At 43.6% G+C, this 24,316-nt stretch overlaps 1 protein-coding gene across 2 annotated transcripts in view; it reads left to right on the top strand.

The window, feature by feature from the left end:
- CPPED1 (calcineurin-like phosphoesterase domain containing 1) overlaps positions 1 to 12,003 on the top strand; it is a 140,043-nt gene extending 128,040 nt beyond the window's left edge. For both annotated transcript variants that reach the window (XM_011983672.1, XM_011983674.1), the window contains one exon: positions 8,997 to 12,003. In XM_011983672.1, coding sequence (XP_011839062.1) covers positions 8,997 to 9,226 — 230 coding nt within the window. In that variant the 3' untranslated portion in view covers positions 9,227 to 12,003. The remainder of the gene's footprint in view (positions 1 to 8,996) is intronic.
- Positions 12,004 to 24,316: the final 12,313 nt, after the last annotated feature.

Raw genomic sequence — 24,316 nt, forward strand, 5'->3', positions numbered from 1 at the left:
GGCCGTCTCTTTGTAAACTCATCACATGGTGATTTTTTGTCTTGCAGGACCCCAGAAAGCCAAGTTCCTCATTGGAATTGGGGAGAAATCTCTTTTACCAGAAGGTGGTTTTGAACACAACATTTTTGCTCACTGATGATGAGTAGTTTCTCTCCTCATCATCATCATCATCATTATTATTATTATTATTATTATTTTGAGACAGGGTCTTGGTCTCTTGCCCAAGCTGGAGTGCAGTGGTGCAACCATAGCCCACTGCAACCTCCAACTCTTGAACTCAAGCAATCCTCCCTTCTCAGCCTCCCGAGTAGCTGGAACTACAGGCATGCACCCCCATGCCAGGCTGATTTGATAAATTTTTTTGTAGAGACAGGGTCTTATTTTGTTGCCGAGGCTGGTCTCAAACTCCTGGCCCCAAGCGATCCTCTTACCTTGGCCTCCCAAGTACTGAGATTATAATTGGGAGCCACTGCACCTGGCCTCATCTTTATTGCTAGTCCTCTTGCAGCATCTTTGCTACTCTAAGAATCCTCCTTTGGTCACATTTTCTCTGACTTAGGACGTTAACAATAATTGGTGAGCCCTGAGGAGCAGATGGAGAGGACATGTATATTACAGAGAAGCGCAGCTGTCCACGGTCTGGGGAAACCGCTCTGAAAGGTGCTCTGGGCACTCGAACAATCACCATTAAATGCTCCCCTCTCTGTTAATGCCAATCAATATGGTGTGAAAATTAAACATAAATGAGTTTTTACAGCTAATTATGACTAATGCAAACTTCTTTCAAAATTGCCATTCTTTCCAGAATAGTACCGTTTACAACTATGAGTTAGGCATGAAGAGCCAAGTCTCATACACATAATTTAGCATGCAAAGATATAATAATGCTAAGTGCTTACTGTCCAGCCGTTCAGTGTGCCCCCAGGCAGGGCTGATCTCATGCGGTCCCATTTGAGCCACAGACTGGCTTTGAAACCCCAGGAAAGCTACAGAGGAAGCAGTCATTTCCACCGCCCCTTGAGTCTGTACGATGGGAGCCTTTCAGTTCTCTATTTATGGCGAGGACCCATCGGGCGCCCAACCCAGCTGCAACCTGAGAACCGCACAGTTTGTGCTCTGGAGTGGCAGTGGCTGCATCTTGTCATGCCAGCCTGCCCTGTTCATGTTGCCCTAATTTTTCTTTTTCTTTCTTTTCTTTTTTCTCTTTTCTTTTCTTTCGAGACAGGGTCTCGCTCTGTCACCCAGGCTGGAGTGCAGTGGCACAATCTCGGCTTACTGCAACCTCTGCCTCCTGAGTTCAAGTGAGTCTCCTGCCTCAGCCTCCCAATTAGCTAGGATTATAGGCGCCTGCCACCACGCCTGGCTAGTTTTTGTATTTTTAGTAAAGATGGGGTTTTGCCATCTTGGCCAGGCTGTTCTCAAACTCCTGACCTCAACTGATCTGCCCGCCTTGGCCTCCGAAAGTGCTGAGATTTCAACCCCCATCACCAGATTAATTTGTGATCGTCATAAGCATTACACTATTGTAATAAGAGAGAATGATGCACCTCTCACTAATCCCACCCCACCCCCCTCACCTGGAACCACCACTATAAGCAGTTTAATGCCTATGCACACATACCCTCTTAGGTATACATATGCACACATAGGCACACATACCTCTATATGCACACAAACCTAAGGTACACATTATTTCATGCAGGATCACACGATGTTTTTGCAGCAGTGTGCTATACATATTAATGGTATTTGGCACCTTTTGGTGCCAGTACATATAAATTACCTCTTTTTTAAAAATGCACATGCTGTCATTTAACAGATCTTCCATAAACAACCGTTACTAACGGTACTGCGACGCACGCTGAACCATATATTAATGTCCACAGGCACAACACAGATACATCTTTGGGCTTTTCCCTGGGGATTTCTGAAGGATAACCATCTACCAAAATGGTCTTTTTGGGCCAAGGGAACGTACAGTAAAATGTGCGATAGTATTGCTAGATGGCCCCTTGACATGAGTTCTTTCTGTTCAAATTCTAATAGGAAGTAAATGGAATTACAGTCATGTACCGTTAGGCAGTTTTGTCGTGTTGTAAACATCACAGTGTCCTTATGCAAACTTAGATGGTGTAGTCTACTACACACCTAGGCTGTGTGCTATAGCCTATGGCTCCTAGACTGCAAACCAGGCAGCATGGTACTGTAGTGGATACTGCAGGCAACCATAGCACAATGGTAGGGATTTGTATATCTAGACATAGAGAAGGTACAGTGAAAATACAGCATTATAATCTTACGGGACCACCTTCATATATGGCATCCATCATTGACCAAAACGTCCATGTGGTGCACGTGACTGTAGCTGTTTCTCTCCACCGGCGGCTGTCTTAAGTCGGCAGGGCTGACTACCCTTCATTTTTGCACCTGAGCTGATCCTTTATGCACCTGAGCTGATCCCCACCTCCCCACAGGTGAATCTCCAATTCCTGCCAGCATAGGTAGCTATAGTCCCAAGAGCTCTCTTTACAGCCCCCCAGAACCCCACTCACCAGAAGCAGAGGCTGTCAGCAGATTCCCTTCCTGCCTTTCTCTTTCTCTCCCCTTGCTCTCCTGTCTCCTCATTTGCTTTCCCTTGCCCCTCTTTACCACCCTTTACCACCATTCTCAATCTCTGTTTCCTTTCTGTTCCCCAGCGTGGACCTAGTAAAAATCATTTAGATCCTGGAACAGAAAAAGGACATTAGGAAAAAACTAAGGGAATCTAATCATGGGCTTTAATTAATGTTAATGTGTCAATATTGGTTCATTAATTGTAACACATGTATTATCCTGATGTGGTGTGTTAATGAATGGGGAAAACGGTAAAGGGGATATGAGAATTCTCTGTATTATCTTTGTGATTTTTCTGTAAATATAAATTGTTCTAAAATTAAAAGTGTATTTTTAAAAATACAGCTAGGCGCGATGGCTCACACCTGTAATCCCAGCACTTCAGGAGGCTGAGGCAGGCAGATCACTTGAGGTCAAGAGTTTGAGACCAGCCTGGCCAACATGGTGAAACCCCATCTCTACTAAAAATACAAAAATCAGCCGGGCATGCTGGCACGTACCTGTAATCCCAGCTACTCAGGAGGCTGAGCCAGGAGAATCACTTGAACCCAGGAGGCGGAGATTGCAGCGAGCCGAGATCGTGCCACTGCACACCAGCCTGGGCGTCACAGTGAGACTCTATCTCAAAAAAATATACAAAAAATATATATAATTTAAAAAATAAAAACACATGGATCATTTGCATTTAGTCATTGTATGTGCTTCAGTTCCTCTTGGCTATGACAGTTTCTCACACTTTTCCTTGTTTTCGATGACAGTTTTGAGGAATGCTGGTCAGGTATTTGATATGATGCGTCTCTCTTGGGAATGTGTCTGATGTTTTTCTCTGGATTAGACTGGGGTGATGGATTTGGGGGAGAAAGACCACAGAGGTGAAGTGCCATTTTCATCACATTCATATCAAGAGCACATACTAACCGTGTGACTTACCACTTTTGGTGTTTGTCCAGTTTCTTCACTGTAAATACATTCTTTTCTTTTTTTTTTTTTTTTAACCTACTCTTTATACTCTGAACAGAAGTCACAATGCGCAGCCCACACCTAAGGGGTGAGGAAAGATGCTGTACTTCCTAGAGGGTGGGGTGTCTGTGTCATTTTTCTGTTACCCTTCTGTGTGTAGGAGATGTTTCCCCCCTACCATTTATTTATTTATTCAGTAATTTATTATTATGGTCTTGCAAAGTTTTTATTTGTTTGTTTTTAGAGACAAGGTCTCTCTGTCACTCAAACTGGAATGCAATGGCGCAGTCATAGCTCACTGTAGCTTCAAACTTTCAGGCTCAAGCAATCCTCCCACCTCAGCCTCCTGCGTAGCTAGGACCACAGGCATGAGCCACCACACCTGCTAATTTTGTAATGTTTTGTAGAGACGGGGTCTCACTCTGTTGCCCAGGCTGGTCGAACTCCTGGCCTCAAGCGATCCTCTTGGCTTGGCCTCCCAAAGTGCTGGGATTGCAGGCATGAGTCCATGCGCCTGGCCGCCTCAGGGATTTTTTAATACTTTGGGTTATAATTCAACACTAGTTTATTTCGCTACTCAGATTGTTAAGCTTCGGCCATTGGGAATCCTGTCGCTTGATTTCTGTGTCCCTTTGCCATACCCCATTGTTGCAGGGTTTTTGTTTCTGATCACCGCTTTCCTTTCTCGCAACACAAGATGTTCCAGGCTCATCTGTATTTCCTGCTCAGTGCTGCAGTAGCCATTTCTCCAAGGAGCCATAGTTCCTTTTATTAGAGAATCCTTACTAGGAAGCCAGATCTGAGTGCTAGGTGCTCTCATTGCTAGTACATGCTTCTAGGGGCTCTCAGCTGACAGAGCAAGGAAGTGAATGTCTGTGTACTGGCCTGTGTATATACATATCTATAAATATTTTTATGTGAAACCACAGTGATATTGAGCTAAACATGAATTACCACTGATACCTGCAACTCTAATCCATTATTACCATATGGATCATTTTAACTTCCTCCTCTTCCTGTAATTTTTTTGCATTTTTTGTTGAGGTATAATTCACATACCATAAAATGTGCTCTTTTGAAGTATCAAATTTAGTCGTTTTAATATATTCACAAGGTTGTGCAACCATCACCATGATCTAATTGCAGACCATTTTTACCATTCCACAGAGAAACCCTGCACCTGTCAGCAGTCACTCTCCTGTTCCATCCTTCCCTCGGCCCCTAGCAACCACTGATCTACTTTCTCTATGGATTTTGCTATTCTGGACATTTTATATAAATGGAAGCGTACAAGATGGGGCCTTTTGCAAGTGACTTATCTAACTTAGCTTAATATTTTTAAGGTGCATCTACATTGCAGCATGTATCAATGCTTTATGCTTTTTCATGGTTAAATAACATCCCATTGTATGGGTAGACCACATTTTGTTTATCCATCATCAACTGATGGACATTTAGGTTGCTTCCATATTTTAGGCTCTTTTGAAAAATGCTGCTATGAACACTCACCTATAAGTTTTTGCATGGGCAAATGTTTTCTCTTAGATGCATACTTAGGAGTGAAAATAGCACAATTATGGTAAATATGTGTTTAACATTTGAGGAATTGCCAAAATGTTTTCCAAAAGAACTGTACCATTTTACATTCCCAGCAGCACTGTATGAAGGTTCTAATTTCTCCAAATCCCTGTGAACACTTGTTGCTTTCCATCTCTTTCATCACAGCCATCCGAGTGGATATGAAGTGGTTATCTCATTGTCGCTATTCGCATTTCCCTAAAGATAAATGATGTTGAGCATCTTGTCACGTGATTATCGGCCATTTGTATATCTCCTTTGAAGAAATGTCTGTTTAAATACATTCCCGCTTGTTAATTGGGTTGTCTTTTGGTTGAGTTCTAAAAGCTCTTTATGTTTTCTGCATATTAGAGCCTGCTTAGATACATGATGTGCAAATATTTTCTCCCATTCCATGGGTTGCCTTTTCATTTTTTATGATGTTTTGGGAGCATAAAAGTTGGTAATTTTGATGAAGTTCAGTTTATTTCTTTTTAGTTTGACTGCTATGCTCAGACATTTTAAAGAAATAAGATAACTATACATTTTTTCTTGCAAAGTATCAGGTTATTCAGTATTTTTATCTCCCTTCCAAATATGGCAATAACTTGTATGTGTTTTAATTTTCCACCGAACTCCCTATCTTGACATTTTTGATTTTTAGTTTCACTTTTAACATTAAAAAATAGGTTTAAAGATAAATCAATAGTTAATTCAGTTTACTAAAATATTGGTGTTTGCTCATCATTATTTTTTTTTAATATTTCATCCTTTCTTTTGCTGAAGCAATTCTCTCAGTGAAAATTTAGACGTGGTAAACTTTTAGTTTTTATATTCCAAACATGTCTTTTTTTTGCCCTCGAGCTTAAATGATAGTTTAGCTAGGTATAAAATTTGAGGTCCATAGTTATTTGCTGTCAGCATTTAAAAGGCATTACTCTTTGATTCTGTTATTGTTAAGATTCCTGCTATCTGTATGATTATTTCTTTATAATGTTTTTACTGCAGTTGTCTTTCTATGGTTTTTCTCTTTGTCTCTGCTGTACCACAGTTTCATTGCACCATACATCAGTATGAATTAACTTTCATGTTTCCTGTGTAGTACTTTTATCTGAGGACCTGTGTCTTCCTTATTTCTGGAAAATTTCTGTTATTTCTTCAAATTCTTCTCACTATTATTTTCTCCTTTCTCCTCCACCAACTCCTCTAAACTTCTGCTGATCTTAATCTGTCCTTTGAATTTTTAAATTTAAAGAACTCAAATCAAAAGCATGTTCCTGTTGCTTGTGTCTGGGTCTCTGTATTGTTCTCTGGTTCCTCAGTTTTACCTCTCAGTTCACTAATTTCCTCTTTGATGTCTAGAATTGATCTCATTTATTTTATTATTTTTCATAGAGATGGGGTCTTGGTACATTGCCCAGGCTGGTCTCATACTCGTGGCGTCAAGCAATTCTTGCACCTCAGCCTCTCAAAGTACAGGGATTACAGGCATGAGCCACCATGCCTGGCCTATCTCATTTGTTGAGGGTTGTTTTTATTTTAAATTTTAGTGGATGCTTCTTTTGTGTCCACTATTTCTAAATGTTCATTACCTCCTATTCTCATTCAATTTATGCCAATGTTGTCTCATAACATCTTTTTATGGGTGTTAGTCCTTTATTAAGGACCCTTTGATGTCTTAAACACGTTGATTTGAAATATTTGTCAATTTTAAATAATTAATTTCATCTGGAGTGAATTTATGTTCCCAATTGAAGGGTTCATAGACTATTTTACCACGTGATTGCTTCATGGGCAGCAGAATTTTTAATTGCGGGGTCAATTTGAGTAAGGGGTATTTTTTTGTTTTGTTTTTCCCTCATTCTTTCTCTCTTGGCTAACTTCTGTCTCTCTAGTGGTTTTCATTACCTCTACCCCCACCCCCATTCAGGACCAGGCCTGATAATAGTAGTTTAGGGCCCCACAGTAATATCGGGGAAAACATTTCGGTTCCTAGACTTCAGCTTGTGTCTCTCCTTCCTTCCTAGACTGTCAGGTTGCAATAAGCCTTAGCCCAGTGGTGTGCTGGAGACAGCTCCTACCAACCCATTAGGACCAATCATTACATTTTAAGGAATGTTGTGAGGTGGTTGTTAAGTGGCATTAATAGTTATATAAACTCAGCATTAAATAGATTATATGAAAAAGCAAAGGTAATAAATACTCAAAACTGATCACTTTGTAATTCTTTTGCTAAATATTCCTGTGATCCATGCTCTTGAGGCTGTTGGCAGCTTTTGTATCTCTGTGGTAGAAACAGATCTGATATACATGTAATGGGCACTACTGGGCATCTCTTCCACATCTGGTTCGATGACATCACCTTGCAACTTGAAATCAGCCGCGACCACAATGGAAGTATTTACACCATGGAAATTGACAAACATGAGAAATCAGGTCTTTAAAAATAATAATAACATGTGAAACATTTACCAGCCTACCACTTCCCCAGCCCCAGGCAGCAGCAGCCTTCTTCAGCCTCCTTCCATAAACAGAGGCACCCACAACAGCCCTTCTTCCAGCAGGGAGCCAGGCTTTATTTTCCCCCTTTTCCCCTGAAAATGCTTTCAGTCTCTGTGATCTTCTAAGAGCTGAACTCCTGGTGACATTTTACTCCCACTCATGACTTTGCCTCTCTGTTTTGTGTCTGGCCGGTAGAGCTATTTGTTTTGTTTTTGAGCCTACCTGTGTCCTTGGGTTTTCTGTTTTACGTTTCATCCATTCTGGCTGTTTGGAGCAGAGGGGGTTCATCAAATGCCAAACATGCTCTGCTATCTTAATTAGAATGCCATAAACATTATTTTTACTTATTTATTTATTTATTTTGAGATGGAGTCTTGCTCTTGTTGCCCAGGCTGGAGTGCGGTGGCGTGATCTAGGCTCACTGCAACCTCTGCCTCCTGGGTTCAAGCAGTTCTCCTACCTCAGCCTCCCGAGTAGCTGGGGTTACAGACAGCAGCCACCAGGCCCTCCTAATTTTTTTGTATTATTTATTTACTTGTTTATGTGTTTATTTTTCAGACAGAGTCTCGCTCTGTTGCTTAGACCAGAGTGCAGTGGCATGATCTTGGCTCACTGCAACCTCCACCTCCCGAATTCAAGTGATTCTCCTGTCTCAGCCTCCCAGGTGGCTGGGATTACAGGCACCTGCCATCACGCCCATCTTATTTTTGTATTTTTTCATATGAGGCTTCACCGTATTGGCCAGGCTGGTCTGGAACTCTTGACCTTGTGATCCATCCATCTTGGCCTCCCAAAGTGCTGTGATTACAGGCGTGAGCCACCATGCCTGGCCATTTTTAAAAATATTTTTAGTAGAGACAGGGTTTCACCATGTTGGCCAGGCTGGTCTCGAACTCCTGACCTCAAGTGATCCACCCATCTTGGCCTCCCAAAGTGCTGGGATTACAGGCATGAGCCACCATCCCTGGCCATAAATGTTATTTTTAAAAGACATAACTTCTGTCATCTGGATATTTCTATAGGCCTCAGGATGTTTTCTTCAGTCTCCTTTGTCTTTTCTCAAAGTCATTCACTTCATCTTCCTTCTCTCATTTTCTTCCCTAGTACTTCTTTGTACTAGTTATGACAAAAGTGTTAATAATATATTATAAATATGAAGTATCCTTTCAGAGATTCTGTATGTCACATACACTTTCTATTTGTTGATTATATACAGAATAATAGTATACATTTAATATGATAATTCTACATGATGGTATAATAATATACTTAATATATTACTGTTCACAGAATAAAATGCTGGAGACCCCAGGTTACCTAATGGAAGTCCTCGGCCCCCTAATGTCTTTTTCCCTTCCCTGCAGGTGTCAAAGTCGTGTTCTCCGGCCACTACCACAGGAATGCCGGGGGCACCTACCAGAACCTCGACATGGTGGTGTCATCTGCCATCGGATGCCAGCTTGGCAGAGACCCCCATGGGCTCCGAGTCGTGGTGGTCACTGCCGAGAAAATTGTTCACCGATACTACAGTCTAGATGAGCTGAGTGAGAAAGGAATAGAAGGCGATCTCATGGATTTGATCAAGAAAAAATGACGGTCCTTCCTGTTCCTGTTCACTTTTCACTTGCACTATTTTTTTTTTTAATTTTGCCAGAAACAGCAGCTGCACACAACCCCTTGCTGAAATATAAAAATAGCCCAGGCAGGTTTGTGAATTTATGTCCTTTTGCATAAATCAGAGAGCTGGGGCCCTGTCCTAAATTTTACTCAAAATAGAACTGCGATTCCTTTAAAATGGAGCGAGAGATCCTGGAAATCAGTTTTTAAAATATTAGGCTATCTCTGCATGGCTGTTTGAATAAATTCTCCTAATGCTGTTTCTCAACTCCACTTTTGAATTGTATTGTTTTCTGGTTAGCATATGAACAAAGTCTGCCTATCAACCTCAATTCCAATCTGATATCCAAGTATGATCTTTGATAATTCCTTAAACAAACTACACCTGATTGTATTAAATTGTGGTCATGATTCCCAAAATGCGAGGCAAAACAAAGTTCATCTCCTTTCCTTCCCAGCAGAATGAACAGCTGTCTCCCTTGTTGCAAGAGCCATGCACACTTATTTTGACAAGGAGCCAAGTAGCCACCATTTACTCTTAAATTCTGAGACTTCTATTATTTCTGATGATAGAAACAGAATACAGTTGATACAGCTCGGAGCCTAAATTTGCCTTCCCGGGTGCCTAGAAAAGTCACCTTTGCACATAAATTGACCATTTATGAAAATCTCTTCGAAGAGACTGAAACCGAAGCTCTAAAATGCCACTTCTCCAGCCGCTGGGTAGCACATTTTGAGTTTGTTCACATCCACATTCTGGCTGTGTAGTCACTCCGCAGATGGGTGGTCTCTGGGGATCAGAATGCCCCGCCACTCATGAGACTCTTCATTGTGTCCACTTCGACAGAAAAAGTGGGAATGTATGCAGAGCTCTCAAAAGAAACAAAGCAGAAATTCTGGTGGGGCCAAAACGGTGCCTTAAGCCACATCCTCTGAATTGGCCCTAACTTGAATTAAATGCACTAATGCAAAATCCCTTGACAAAAACGCGTAGGTTATTTCCAATCAGCATTGTTCTGATGTAACCTGTTTCACGGCATCTTCTCGGCAGCTCGTGACCACTGCTCAGTTTTCTCTTCTACAGCCATTGTTCTGGTGGACAGGTAACCTAGGTACTCCAAATCCTGGCAGGAAAAATGCACAGCATTAGGAAGCAACACTCAGTAATCCTAAAATGACTTCCAAAGCTGGTTACACATGAACTGCAAAGTCTATTAAATTAAAAGACTTTCTCGTTACAAAGTTTTAGTCAACATAGCAAAACCATGGGAAATTAAATGGAAAGATAATTAAATATGTAAATTCATAAGGAACAAAAGACGAGAAGTTAATTATACGATAGGTTGGTGACACCATAGTTCGTTGTTATGTGCCACAAGAAAATTAAAATTTTTAAAAACTAAAGTGCTCTTCTTTTAGTGTTTTGCTGCAATCTTGTTTTGTATTTGTTTCTTTACAACAGGTGTAGGTATAAGAGGTCAAGAAAAGGAGTTCGGTAAAGGGCATAGCTAATAACAACCACACATTGGGCTGGACGCAGTGGCTCACGCCTGTAATCCCAGCGCTTTGGGAGGCTGAGACGGGCGGATCACCTGAGATCAGGAGTTTGAGACCAGTCTGGACAACATGGTGAAATTCCATCTGTACTGAAAATACAAAAATTAGCCAGGCATGCTGGTGCACACCTGTAAGCCCACCTACTCAGAAGGCTGAGGCAGGAGATCACTGGAACCCAGGAGGCAGAGGTTGCGGTGAGCCAAGATCATGCCACCGCACTCCAGCCTGGGCGACAGAGCAAGACTCTGTCTCAAAAAAGAAAAAAAAAAAACACACACACACACACACACACATTGAGACTTGAGATGTGGTGACACTTGGATCATAAACAGAGGGCTTCGATTCCAGGATGGGGGTTTCTCCATGGGGAAATGAAAAGGAGCTCTCATTGTGGTCTTACACTTGCAAAATGCTCTGAAATGTGGCACATGGGTTTGCAGAAGGATAATGGAGATAATTGAAAGTAATGAAAATTAAACTTACCAAATCTCCTTCCCCCAAAACTTAAAAGAACTGATTTAAAAGTACCCCAAGAATATGCAAAGAAAAGGGAATCACATCAACAGGTGATTGGATAAAGAACATGTGGTATGTATACACAATGGAATACTATTCAGCCATTAAAAAGAATGAAACCATGTCCTTTGCAGCAACCTGGGTGGAACTGGAGGCCGTTATCATAAGTGAAATAACTTAGAAGTGGAAAGTCAAATAGCTCATGTTCTCACTCATAAATGGGAGCTAAATAAAGTGTACCCATGAACAAAGAGTGTGAAATAGACGTTGGAGACTCAGAAGGGTGGGAGGAGGGTAAAGGATGAGAAATTATCCAATGGGTACAATGTACACTTTTCTGGTGTTGGTTGCAGGAGAAGCCCAGACTTCACCACTTCGCAATATATCCGTGTAACAAAACTGCACTTGTACGCCTTATATTTATACAAATTTAATTTTTTAAAAAGGAAGAGAGAATCATATTAAATTTTCACCACTTTTTAAGTAAGTAAACAGCGGTATTTCCCAGTGGCAGGAGGTTCAGAAAGATGTAAGGAAATGTTTTTGTAGATAAGCATCTATCATTCTGATAGGTCATGACTAGTGTGTTCACTTGCAGTTCCTTTGCCTTTAAAAAAAAGAGAATGATGTTAAAAAATAAGTGCCTTATACTGTGAAAAATGATAAAAGGACTTCCTGATTTGAAGTGCTGTGGTTTTGAATGTTTGTTATGTGTTTTAAGTGCTTTGGCTCAGAAAGGTGGGGGTCGCGTGGCCAAGGTCTCCCAACTCAATTTGGTGGAGAAGGAATGGATGTAGATGGCCCAAGGCTTGAGTCCATGCTCCGTAACACTGTCCTGTCTTGGAAAATGTTTCTCAGCGGCGAAAGGTTGCACCAGCTCAGCCAGTGGCAACACACTGAGTACGGTAGTCAGCACCTTGGACAGCGTTAGCTCGAGGCCCCGGGAATTTCCTCCCAGCTCTGCAAAGCCTAAACCATACCCTGATTGCACCAGGTTCAGGGGGCAGAAGCTTGTCCAAAGGGCACATGGTTCCGGGGGAGGATTTTTAGTGGGGGATTTAGAAACTGAGCTGAACCATCATGAGTGACGGGACACAGCCCTGTCTGCAGCAGTAACTGTCCGCAGCTCTAGCTGCTCCATGTCTGGAGTTACCACCCCAGGGTGTAGGAAACCACCAGCTGTCTCAAGGCAAGGAATGTCATCTAATGCTCCCCTTTCCGATTAATCACTTTAATTGGAGGAAAAAACAAAAACACAAGGGCATGTTACAGGGGGAAGATTTTTTGAAGTGATCTCAAATTGGATTGCAAAGGCTCAAGTGACTTTGGGAGTGGGGCTGGGAAGATGATCATTTACTTATTACAATAAATAATTTTATCTCACATCTTCAGTCATGTTTCTCCTAAGACCGGGAAGAATGGGGAAAAAATCTAGTAAGCATTATGGGACTCGCAACAGAATATTTTATCCTATTTTGTGATTTTCAGTATTAAGAGACGGTTGGTCACTTGCAGAGTTACAAGGCAAGCACTGGTTTAAACTTGAATAAGACGAGGACCATTGACCTTATATACCTGTAAATGACACTGCGGTGTATATAACTGTAGAAACAGTATATACATAGTAGTTTGGTATTATAGTCCGTATTCCAATGCAGAATCTTTTGAGAAAAGGTTGCCAGAACATCATTTGCATTTACTTGAACTCTTTTTTTTTCAGACAGGGTCTTGCTCTATCACCCAGGCTGCAGCCTTGAACGCTTGGGTTCAGCCAACCCTTCCACCTCAGCCTCCCAAATTAGGTGGGACTATAGGCTCGTGTCACCACATCTAATTTTTTGTTTTTGTATTTGTAGAGATGGAGGTCTTGCTCTGTTGCCCAGGCTTGTCTTGAACTCCTGGTCCCAAGCAGTCCTTCCACCTTGGCCTCCCAAAGTGTTGGGATTACAGGCGTTGGCCACTACACCCAGCCTTACTTGAACTCTTAATACTTTTTCCTCAAGTAGTGCCTAAAACGGTTTTGTGCAGTCACAAAAGTAGGTAGCAATATTATATTGAGCTGGGGAAAAAGAATATTTAAGAGTAAGTTGCCAAGGCAAGTTCTATTAAAAGCTTTTTGTAATAGACATCAGGAATTTTTTATTCAGGTAACCTCAACAGTTTTGATTGCACATGTAACAGATAGTACTTGTAATACCGATTTTTATAACTTCATAAAATACTCCCAAGCCATGGGGGAGCTCTTATGTATTTTTTAGTGAGTATACACACACACACACACACATAGTAAAAGTGGAGGATTCTTTTCTTGGAATAATGATTTCTAGCATTTATCTAGAAAAGATTCTGCTGACTAAATTTTCTTTTTCCTCCAGTGGATTTTTAAACATCAGTGCATGCACATGAATACAGAGTGGATTTTTCCTTCAGGTTTTATCTGTGTAAATGAAGTCGATTAAATGTGAATAATCATGTTACCCTTCATTATTCTGGCAATTATGTTTGAGAAGTAGATTTCTTCACTAAAGGGGCTTCACAGCACACTTAGAATGAGTGAGCCACTGTGCCTTTCTAGAAATGCTTCTTGTCATCATTTTGAGATCCACTCAAACGCTCACCCCTGAAAGTGGCCTTCCTCCTTGAAATTGTTTGGCTGTGTGTCCCCACCCAAATCTCCTCTCGAATTGTAATCCCCATAATCCCCCTGTGTCAAGGGACGGACCTGGTGGGAGGTAATTGGATCATGGAGGCAGTTTCTCCCATGCTATTCTTGTGATAGTGAGTTCTCACGAAAGTGATGGTTTCATGTTTGACAGTTCCTCCTTCACACTCTTTCTCTCCTGTTGCTGGGTAAGACATGCCTGCTTCCCCTTCCACCAGGATTGTAAGTTTCCTGAGGCCTCCCCAGCCATGCAGAACTGTGAGTCTATTAAATCTCTTTTCTTTATAAATTACCCAGTCTCAGGCAGTTCTTCATAGCGGTGTAAAAGTGGGCTAATACACTGTTCCACCCTATCTAAGGTTACACTGCTTGTCCCAGCATTGCTTTCTCATTCCCTTGCTTTTTTTTTTTTTTTTTTTTTTTTTTTTTTCGTAGCGCATCACTGAGAAATGTCCTTGCTTAATTATCTCGAAGTGTAAACCACCACACACACCCACCAGAATGCAAGCTCCAGACAGCAGGGACCATGTCTGTCCCATTTGCCGCTCTATCCCCAGCATCTGGAACTATGCCTAAGGGCATAGAGTTGCTGCTCAAAGAATACTCGGCAGTGGATGGTGAGTAAAGCTATATAGCTATGGCGATCACATAGTAATCTATACTGATTATCACTATGAACACCCAATTGATAGGGGAGGAAGAAAGGGAAGGAGGTGATATTCCTAAGCCTGGTAGTAGTCCTTGTGGGATTGTCCTCAAAGTGAAGTATTGTCAGCAGCTCCACCAATAACTAGCAGCATCATTGTCATCTTTAGTTCAGTACTCTCAGTGAAGAAATAGGAGGTGATAACAAAAATATTCTCCACTTGTAGTAATTCTAAGCTTAGTTCACTGAACAAATACTGTACAGTAACCAAAGCAGGTGAGCCAGACAAGGGAGTGACCCTAGACTGAAGGTTCTATGTGAATATAAAAGAGATGGCTTGAAATACAGGCATGAAACTCAGGAAACACTGAAAACTGCATCATGGGAGCGCAGCCCAGGGACATGGTGGGAATGAATAAGATTCGTGGGAAAATCTAGCAGCACTGCAAGATACCTAAGGACAGAACCTTAAAATAGATGATTAGGCAAAAGATGGAAGTTGCAGAAGGAGTAAAGGGGAATCTGAAAACTCCAGGCTTGTGCACCCTGAACAAAAAAGGAATTGGCTCCACCTGGAGTTCAGTGGTTTAAGCCCCTACAGTCCAAACTTCCTAGAGTGAAGACATGCAAGGAACTCAAAACCTTGGTGAGTCTCCCCTCCCCTCCATATTGGTCTGAGGGCAAACCACAATTGCAAAGCAGCACACCAGAGGTCAATAAAGTTCTTCTCAAAATTCACTTTTTTGGTTTTGACATGGGGTCTCGCTCTGTTGCCCAGGGTGGGGTGCAGTGGCACAATCTCAGCACATGACAGTCTCCACTTCCCAGGTTCAAGCAATCCTCCTGCCTCAGCCTCCCAAGTAGCTGGGACCAAAGGCATGCGCCACCACACCCAGCTAATTTTTGTTTTTTTGGTAGATGGAGTTTCGCCATGTTGCTCAGGCTGCCCTCAAACTGCTGGGCTCAAGTGACTCACCTGCCTCGACTTCCCAAAGTGCTAGTGTTAACAGGCGTGAACCACCAGGCCTGGCCTAAAATTCACTATGTATTAGACCAGAGATACCAGAGGAAGAAGCCCAGGTCACTGGGGAGTGAGGAGTCCTAGCAGGGAGACAGCCAGGGATGGGAAGCCTCTGATTTGTATATCGGCTTGCTTACCCCCAAAGCATGCATGAGCAGGACAGGCAGGGCAACACAAGCTTAAAGAATTGAACCAAGATTTGAATCACTGACCAGAGGAAGCAACAGAAAGCTTACTGTTGGAGTCTGGTCAAGTTAATTGCCTGCAAGAGCCTCAACATTCTTCAGAAGAATATAACTGAATCCCAGTTCTTCACAATATAATATTCACCTTGCCCAGGATACAACCCAAAATTGCTTGACATACAACAAAACAACAAAAGCAACAACAGAAAAAAGAAAATACATTACTCTCAAAGGAAAAGACAGTCCATCCTAAGATGCCCCAGATGTTGGAATTATCACTCCAGGAGAATAGAGCAGCTACTATAACAAAGCTTTATAAAGTAAAGGAAAATATACCTAATATGAATGAAAAGAAAGGATATCTCCTAGAACACAGAAAAAATCAAATGAAAATTTCAGAACTGAAAAATATCTAAAATTTTAAAACTTACTGGATGGGCTTAATAGCAGAATGGAGGAGAGAGAAAAGAGTCAGGAAACATGAAGACAGATCAATAGAAAGTATTCATTCTAAAATACAAAGACAAAAAGGATTTTATTAAGCAAAGCTTCAGGACCCTATGTCAAAAGTCTAAAGTACAGGTGACAAGTATCAGAAAGGAAAGAAAGAATGGGCCACAAAAAATATTTGGAAAAATGATAGCCAACAACGTCTCATATTTTGTGAAATTTTAAAAAATTAAATTCTGTATGCTCAACAAACACAGAAAACATGAGTCATGAAGCAAAATATTACTAAATTGGACTCTATAAAGATTTTGCTTTTCAGTGATATTGGAAAATGGGAGGCAAGCCTGGAAGAATAAATTGCAGCACATTTATCAGATAAAGGGCTTGTATCCAAAAGTATGTAAAGAACTGCAGCCTGGGCAACATAGCCATATCTCCAACTCCTGACCTCAAGTGATCCGTCTGCCTTGGCTTCCCAAAGTGTTGGGATTACAGGCGAGAGCCACCGTGCCCAGCCAAACCCTTCTTTTTAGAGACCAGAATGGAGGGAAGGGAAAGGGCGATGAGGCTAGGGCAGTGGGTACAGACGTGGGATAATGTATTCAATCCATTGTTTGATAGGCACATGTCCATTCCCTCCTAATTCCTCTCTCAGAGGCACTCTGTGCTGTGTTTCATTGTGAAGCAGGTGAGACTTTTTGGATTTATGCAGTTAGCCTTGGTCATGTCAGGAAAGAGCCACTATCTATATAGAACGGGTGACATCTGCCTTTCATGGAATCCCTGCCTCTGGGTAGACCATATGGATGTGTTCTAGGCACTGAAGGAGAGTAGATCCAGGATGTAGCCTATTACCATGATATGTGAAAGTCTTTCCTTGGTCTTCCAAGCTGTCCTTTCAAGCTTCCACAAAACAGCTAATGATTTCATCTCATAATATCTTTGAAATACTCTGGATTTGCTCTCTTAAAAAGCTACCACGGAGGCCAGGTGCAGTGACTCAAGCCTGTAATCCCAGCACTTTGGGAGGCCGAGGTGGGCGGATCACTTGAGGTTGGGAGTTTGAGATCAGCCTGGCCAACATGGTGAAACCCTGTCTCTACCAAAAATAGAAAAATCAGCCAGGCGTCGTGGCATATGCCTGTAGTCCCAGCGACTTGGGAGGCTGAGGCAGGAGAATCACTTGAACCCGGGAGGCAGAGGTTGCAGTGAGCCGAGATCACACCACAGCACTCCAGCCTGGGCAACAGAGTGAGTGAGACTCCATCTCAAAAAATAAAATAATAAGTAATTAATAAAAAGCTACCAAGGCAGGTTTTTGGCTCAGTGGTGCAGTAACTCACGCCTGTAATCCCAGCACTTTGGGATTCTGAGATGGGAGGATTGCTTGCGTCCAGGAGTTCAAGACAAGTCTAGGCAACATAATGAGACCACCCCTCCCATCTCTACAAATACAAAGCATTAGCTGGGCATGGTGACACCTATCTGTAGTCCCAGCTACTTGAGAGGCTGAGATGGGAGGATCGCTTGAGCCCAGGAGGTCGAGGCTGCAGTGAGCTGTGATCATAGCACTGCACTCCAGCCTGGGTAACAAAGCAAGACCCTGTCTCTAAAAAAAAAAAGGAAAAAAAAAAAAAGGCTACCAAACTGCAATATCACACACTTAAACCACATATTTTGGTGTGAAAAGCTATTAAAATGATACGGTATTGTATCTACCCTATAGGTCCAGGTTTTCCTGTTCTCTTATGTTGTCATGGGATGAGATCCAACATGGTACCCTGAGGGCAGGAACAGTGTCTTCATAGCCACTGTGTCCTCATTGCCTGGCCTGGGACCTGGCCCTCCTTGTAAATGTGTGTTGCCTCCTTGTTGCTTCCTCTGTGCTGTGTTTCATTGTGAAGCAGATGAGGCTTTCTGGATTTAAGGCTTCCCTGCTCAGCAACCCAACACTGCGAACCTTCCCTCCAATTGTTCATCCATTCCAAAGACTTGCGGAGGAGGTACCGCGCCCTGTGCCTGGCGCTGGTAAACAGAGAGCAGCCTTTGTCTCCTATGAGACAACTTAAACACTGATGTTTCCTGTGTCCCGGGCAGCCTTCTCTGCTCTCTGACGTTCCTGGGAAACCTGACGAGCACCAATCACAGTCATTACTGTGTATGTGATGACGGTTCCCACACAGAATGATTTTAAGACGAGATGAACTTCCGCTGACTGGACAGCATGACGGTGTCCCCAAAACAACTCACACACACCATTTCCAAACTTTAATTCATCTCTGTTCCTAAAGCACTTTCTCTTTTTTTTCTTTTCTTTCTTTCAAGGCAGGATTTCCCTCTGTACCCCAGGGGGGAGTTCAGCGGCACGATCTGAGCTTACTGCAACCTCCGCCTCCCAGGCTCAAGCGATCCTCCTGCCTCAGCCTCCCCAAGTAGCTGGGACCACAGGCACCAGCCTCCATGCCTGGTTAATTTCTGTATCTTTTAGTAGAGACGGGGTTTCCCTATGTTTCCCAGGCTGGTCTCGAATTCCCGAGCTCAAGCGATCCACCCACCTCAGCCTCCCAAAGTGCTGGGATTACAGGTGTGAGCCACCGCGCCTGTCTTGTATTTCCCTGTCTTGACAAATAGCTACAGCCCCTTAAACCAGAAACTCAGGTTCTGCCTCTATCCTGTGCCCCAGTGTCTCACAACTTTCAGTTGTTAAGGCCTCGGGACTCACCTTGGAGGAGCCGCCTCCCCAGGGCCTGCTTTCCTTAGGCCTTTTCCTGGTGATGTTCCTTAGAACAACTCCTGGCTCCCCACTCTGCCCAAACCTCTTTCAGGGCCCAGCTCCCATCTCACCCACTCCCGGACTCCCCCAGCCGTACCTGAGCACCTCCCCCGGCACCGCCAGAGGGGCAGCACAGTGCAGAAGTTTTCAGTCCACGCCTCCAAGAGCTGCTCTTGCAGGGAGCAGGCAGGGCGCAGAGCGCCACCTCCAGGGCAGGGTGCGTCTCCTCAATTCCAAGATGCACCTTTTTTTCACATTTTACTGTTTCTGAAATCAAAACCCAGGCTCGCCATCGGTGACCTCCTTAACATGGAGAAAATGTTAGAAAGACAGATACATTTAAAAATGGGCCAGGCGTGGTGGCTCACACCTGTAATCCCAGCACTTTGGGAGGCCGAGGCAGGCGAATCACTTGAGGTCAGGAGTTTGAGACCAGACTGACCAACAAGGTGAAGCCCCATCTCTACTAAAAATAGAAAACTTAGCCATGCGTGGCGGCGCATGCCTGTAGTCCCAGCTTCTCAGGAGGCTGAGGCAGAAGAATCGCTTGAAACCAGGAGGCAGAAGTTGCAGTGAGCACATATCATGCCATTGCACTCCAGTCTGGGCAACAAAGAGACACTCTGTCTCAAAAAAAAAGAAAAAAAAGAAAGAAGGAAGGAAAAAAGAGAAAGAGAAGGAAAGAAAAAGAAAAGGAAGAAAGGAAGGAGAAAAGGGAGGGAGAAGGGCTAAAGGGATGGAGTTAGCCCACCTGGGTTCCAGTGCTGGCTCTCCTACTTACTCAATGACTCTGCGGCCTTGGGCAGGTAGTGTCCTGTTTCTGGGACTCAGTTTCTTCATCTAGAAAGTGGGGACAATATAGTACCTTTCCCTTCAGGTTGACATGAGCCTACTTGACACCTTAGCACTGATACGTGAACAAATCTTGGCGGAATATAACCAAATGCTTCTGCAATATCCATTGTGTCTGTGCAGAGGATTTGCATAATAGATAATCACGGCATTGATTATCTTCAAACATCACATGTTTGTTTCTCCACCCTCATCCCCCAGCACAGAGCCCAGCCGTGCATCCACGAGGGGCCCATGGTCCCCCTCCTCATGTGCTGAGCCTCCCAGACTGGGTTCTTAAAACTAGATTTGGGCTGGCTGGGGTGGCTCATGCCTGTAATTTCAGCACTTTGGGAGGCAGAGGCTGGTGGATATCACCTGAGGTCAGGAGTTCGAGACTAACCTGGCCAACATGGTGAACTCCATCTCTATTAAAAATACGAAAATTAGTGAAGCGTGGTGGCACATGCCTGTAATCCCAGATACTCGGGAGGCTGAGGCAGGAGAATCTCTTAAACCCAGGAGGCAGAGGTTGCAGTGAGCCAAGATTGCACCACTGCACTCCAGCCCAGGCAACAGAGTGAGTGAGGTTGTCTCAAAAAAAAAAAAAAAACACTACATTTGATAGCAGAGCAGCAAACTTTTTATAATGCAGCCTCAAAAGAACAAAATAAACTTTCCCTCTTGTCTGTAAAGGAGCAGACAACTGAGACATCGGCTACGTGGCCTGAGACTATTGTGATTACTTTCCATGTATGAACTCGCTGAGTGCTAAAAACAACCCTACTACCAAGGTAAGTATTTTCATTATTCCCGTTTTTCAGATGAGAAAACTGAGACCTAAGACATTGAGGAACTTGCTCAAGGTCACATAGTGTGTGAGTGTCAGAGTTGGGATTCACACCCGAGCATTGTGGTCCCCGCACCCCTGACCTCTCCACTCTAGCAAGCCTCTAGCCTTCTGTGGCAGGGGGAGTTGGAATGACATATGTACTCCCTTACCCAAAAGGGATAAAGTATGTTCACAAATAGGACCCCAGGCTTTCTTCTCTTAGACGCAGAAGCAGGTCTGCTCCTCTTGGAATCAAACACTGGAATGTAAATTATTTCCAGCCGGGCACAGTGGCTCACACCTGTAATCCCAGCACTTTGGCAGGTCAAGGTGGGCAGATCACTTGAGGTCTGGAGTTCGAGACCAGCCTGGTCAACATGGTGAAACCTCATCTCCACTAAAAATACAAAAATTAGCCAGGCGTGGTGGTGTGCGCCTGTAATTCCAGCTACTCGGGAGGCTGAGGCAGGAGAATTGCTTGAACCCCGGAGGCAGAGGTTGCAGTGAGCAGAGATTGTGCCATCGCACTCTAGCCTGGGCAACAGAGTGAGACTCTATCTTCCCCTCAAAAAAAAAAGAAAGTAAATTATTTTCATCCTCAAATTATGTCTCCACTGACAAATGGAACCAAGTTTATTTATTTCATTATTCAGTTTAGTTAAGTATTTTTTTTCTCTCTCTCTCCAAGGAGTTCCAGCAATAAAGTCACACATTACCCGAAAGATCTCCAGCAGAGGGATTTCTGGGCCAACGTTACTCACCTACGGAGCGTCCGCAGCTCCTAGCTTGGGTGAAAGGAAAGTTTCATTAGCTTTATTTACTTCTTCCGATATAATTGGTCAGGAGAGTATAAATGCTGATGTCATGTCTAATTAGCGGTGGCCTCTGCCCTTCTGGTCACAGCACCGCGTCTGGCTTGTTTGTGTGGGTGGAGCAGTTTCACGGGGAGCGTCTTTATGAACTAGCTCTCCCATGGAGCTGCTCTAATTATCACTGAAGAAAACAAGCTTTTTGATGTTCTGTAGACAGTTCACCAACATCTCCCCAACAGGGCTGATCATTTTAACCCCCTTTCAGTACGTGATGGGCTTTTTCCACAGGTGATCACATCAGATCCTGGGGAACTAGAAACTGGGAACTCATCTCTGCTCTTCTCCGTCCTGGACGCCTTGCCGATCTTGGCTCCAGTCGAATCTGTCAAGGGCTCTAAAGCTAATGGTTTGTATTGGCATGGATTTTGCCAGGCGTCCGAAATTCAGATTAAACAACCAATGCGACCGTCGTGTCCCTGGATACCATTTATTGTCATGAAATCAAACCCAGCGTAAAGGAAAACAGTTCAATAACTAAAAGATTAGTGTGGATACAGATATTCATTGATACTAATAAATTTTACAATATGTTTTGTTTAAAAGCAAAAAGGAGTAGGGGAATAATTTGAGTTCCCCTGTGGCAGGATTCCATTGAGTTATTGAGAGGTAAAGATTTTTCACAAAGTTAACTACAGACTGAAAATGTCAATTTGACAGCAACACTTTCTTCTTGGTTCACATCATTCAGTTCCAGAAAATCAGTAAGATAAAAGCCATGCACCACTGAGGGAGAGAGGAGGTGACCTCCAGGTTCTCTTTCTTTCTCTCACACAGACACTCCTCAACCCCAATGATCTCTACTTTTCCATCCAAACACAGGACCAATCACCGGACTCCAGTTTGCTTCCAGGATTTTATATGGCACTCTGAGGACAGCTCATTCCACCATGTCCCTAACCCATATCATCCCTCCTCTGTATGCAGACTGTAGCTTAATCCCTCAATCCAGTCTTACATTTTTTGTGTTTTTTTTGACAGTCTCGTTCTGTCGCCTAGACTGGAGTGCAGTGCAGTGGTGCGGTCTCAGCTCACTGCAATCTCTGCCTCCCAAGCTCAAGTGATCCTTGTGCCTCAGCCTCCCAAGTAGCTGAAACGACAGGTGTGTGCCACCACACCCAGCTAATTTTTCTTTTCTTTTCTTTTCTTTTTTTTTTGTATTTTTAGTAGAGACGGGGTTTCACCATGTTGGTCAGGCTGGTCTCGAACTCCTGGCCTGAAGTGATTCACCCGCCTCTGCCCTCCAGAGTGCTGGGGATTACAGGTGTGCGTCACCGTGCTGGGCCCAGTCTTGTGTTCTTGTGCACCCACACAGAACACTTCCTTTCCCCCTTTCTGCCTCTCCTTCTCTCAATTTTCCTCTGAAGCCCCCAGAGCTCTAGTTTCTGTGAAACAAATCCCCCTGTATTCTCAGCCTCTCCTCTGAGTCCTGAGCCCCTCTCACTCCTCGTTTTACTTTGTCTGTGACTCCCTCTGAGTAGAAGCTGTTCCCTCCTCCATGTGCAACTTTCCTCGATGCCCATAAACCAGGTGGGGGCCTCCCAGTTCCCCAGCATGCCCTCCACTGCCTTTCACTCATTTCCTTTATGCGTTTTAGAGACAGGGTCTTGTTCTGTGGCCCAGGCTGGAGTGCTGTGCTCTGATAATAGCTCACCACAGCCTTGACTTCCGGGCTCAAGTGATCCTCCCGCCCAGTATCCCAAGTAGTTGTGATTAGAGGTGTATAACGCCACACCTGGCTAATTAAAAAAAACAAAACAAAACAAAACAAAACAAAAAAAACGTAGAGATGGGGTAGGGAGCTATGTTGCCCAGGCTGGTCTTGAACTCTTGGGCTCAAGCAATCCTCTCGCCTCAGCCTCCCAAAGTGCTGGGATTTCAGGTGTGAGCCACTGTGCCCAGGCTTTACACTCATTTCTACATTCATTCAGCAAATTATCGGGTACCTACTCTGTGCCAGGGATATATCTAATGGCTCATTCTCATGGAAATCATCCACCGATTTCCTGGCGAAGACTCATCCCTCTTTTATAGAAGACTCTGGGACTTGATTAATAGTCTTTCTGATCACCCAAATGTAACCTCCCTCCAGGGTGACTTAGTGTCTGTGGGAACCACCCACCTGTGATGGACACCTCTGTAGCACCCATTATGCTTTGTTTTTTCTTTTTTCTTTTTTGTTTTTTTGAGAGGCAGTCTCGCTCTGTCACCCAGGCTGGAGTGCAGTGGTGCAACCTCAGCTCACCACAACCTCTGCCTCTCAGATTGAAGTGGTTCTCCTGCCTCAGCCTCCCGAGTAGCTGGGATTACAGGCATGTGCCACCACACCCAGCTAATTTTTGTATTTTTAGTAGAGACAGGCTCATATTGGTCAGGCTGCTCTCAGATCCATGATCTCAGGTGATCCCCCTTGGCTCTTGGTTGGCTGCAATTCCTTATTGGCCAGAGGTCTTTGTTTCTTACCACGCGTCTCTCCATAGGCTGCCTTGAATGTCCTCGTGACCCCATGACATGGGGGTGGGCTTCCCCCAAAGTTAGTGATCCAGGGGAGAGAGAATCTTCAAAATGGAAGTCATCGTGTTTTAAAATCTAATCTTGAGAGTGACATACCATCACCTCTGCCGTATGCAATTGGTCACAGAAACCAAGCCTGGTACAATGTGGGAAGGGATCACACCTTACAGGGTGTAACAGCAGGAGGTGGAGAACATTGGGTGCCGTCTTG

The sequence above is a fragment of the Mandrillus leucophaeus genome, unplaced genomic scaffold, assembly GCF_000951045.1.
Source record: "Mandrillus leucophaeus isolate KB7577 unplaced genomic scaffold, Mleu.le_1.0 Scaffold253, whole genome shotgun sequence".
NCBI lineage: Eukaryota > Metazoa > Chordata > Mammalia > Primates > Cercopithecidae > Mandrillus > Mandrillus leucophaeus.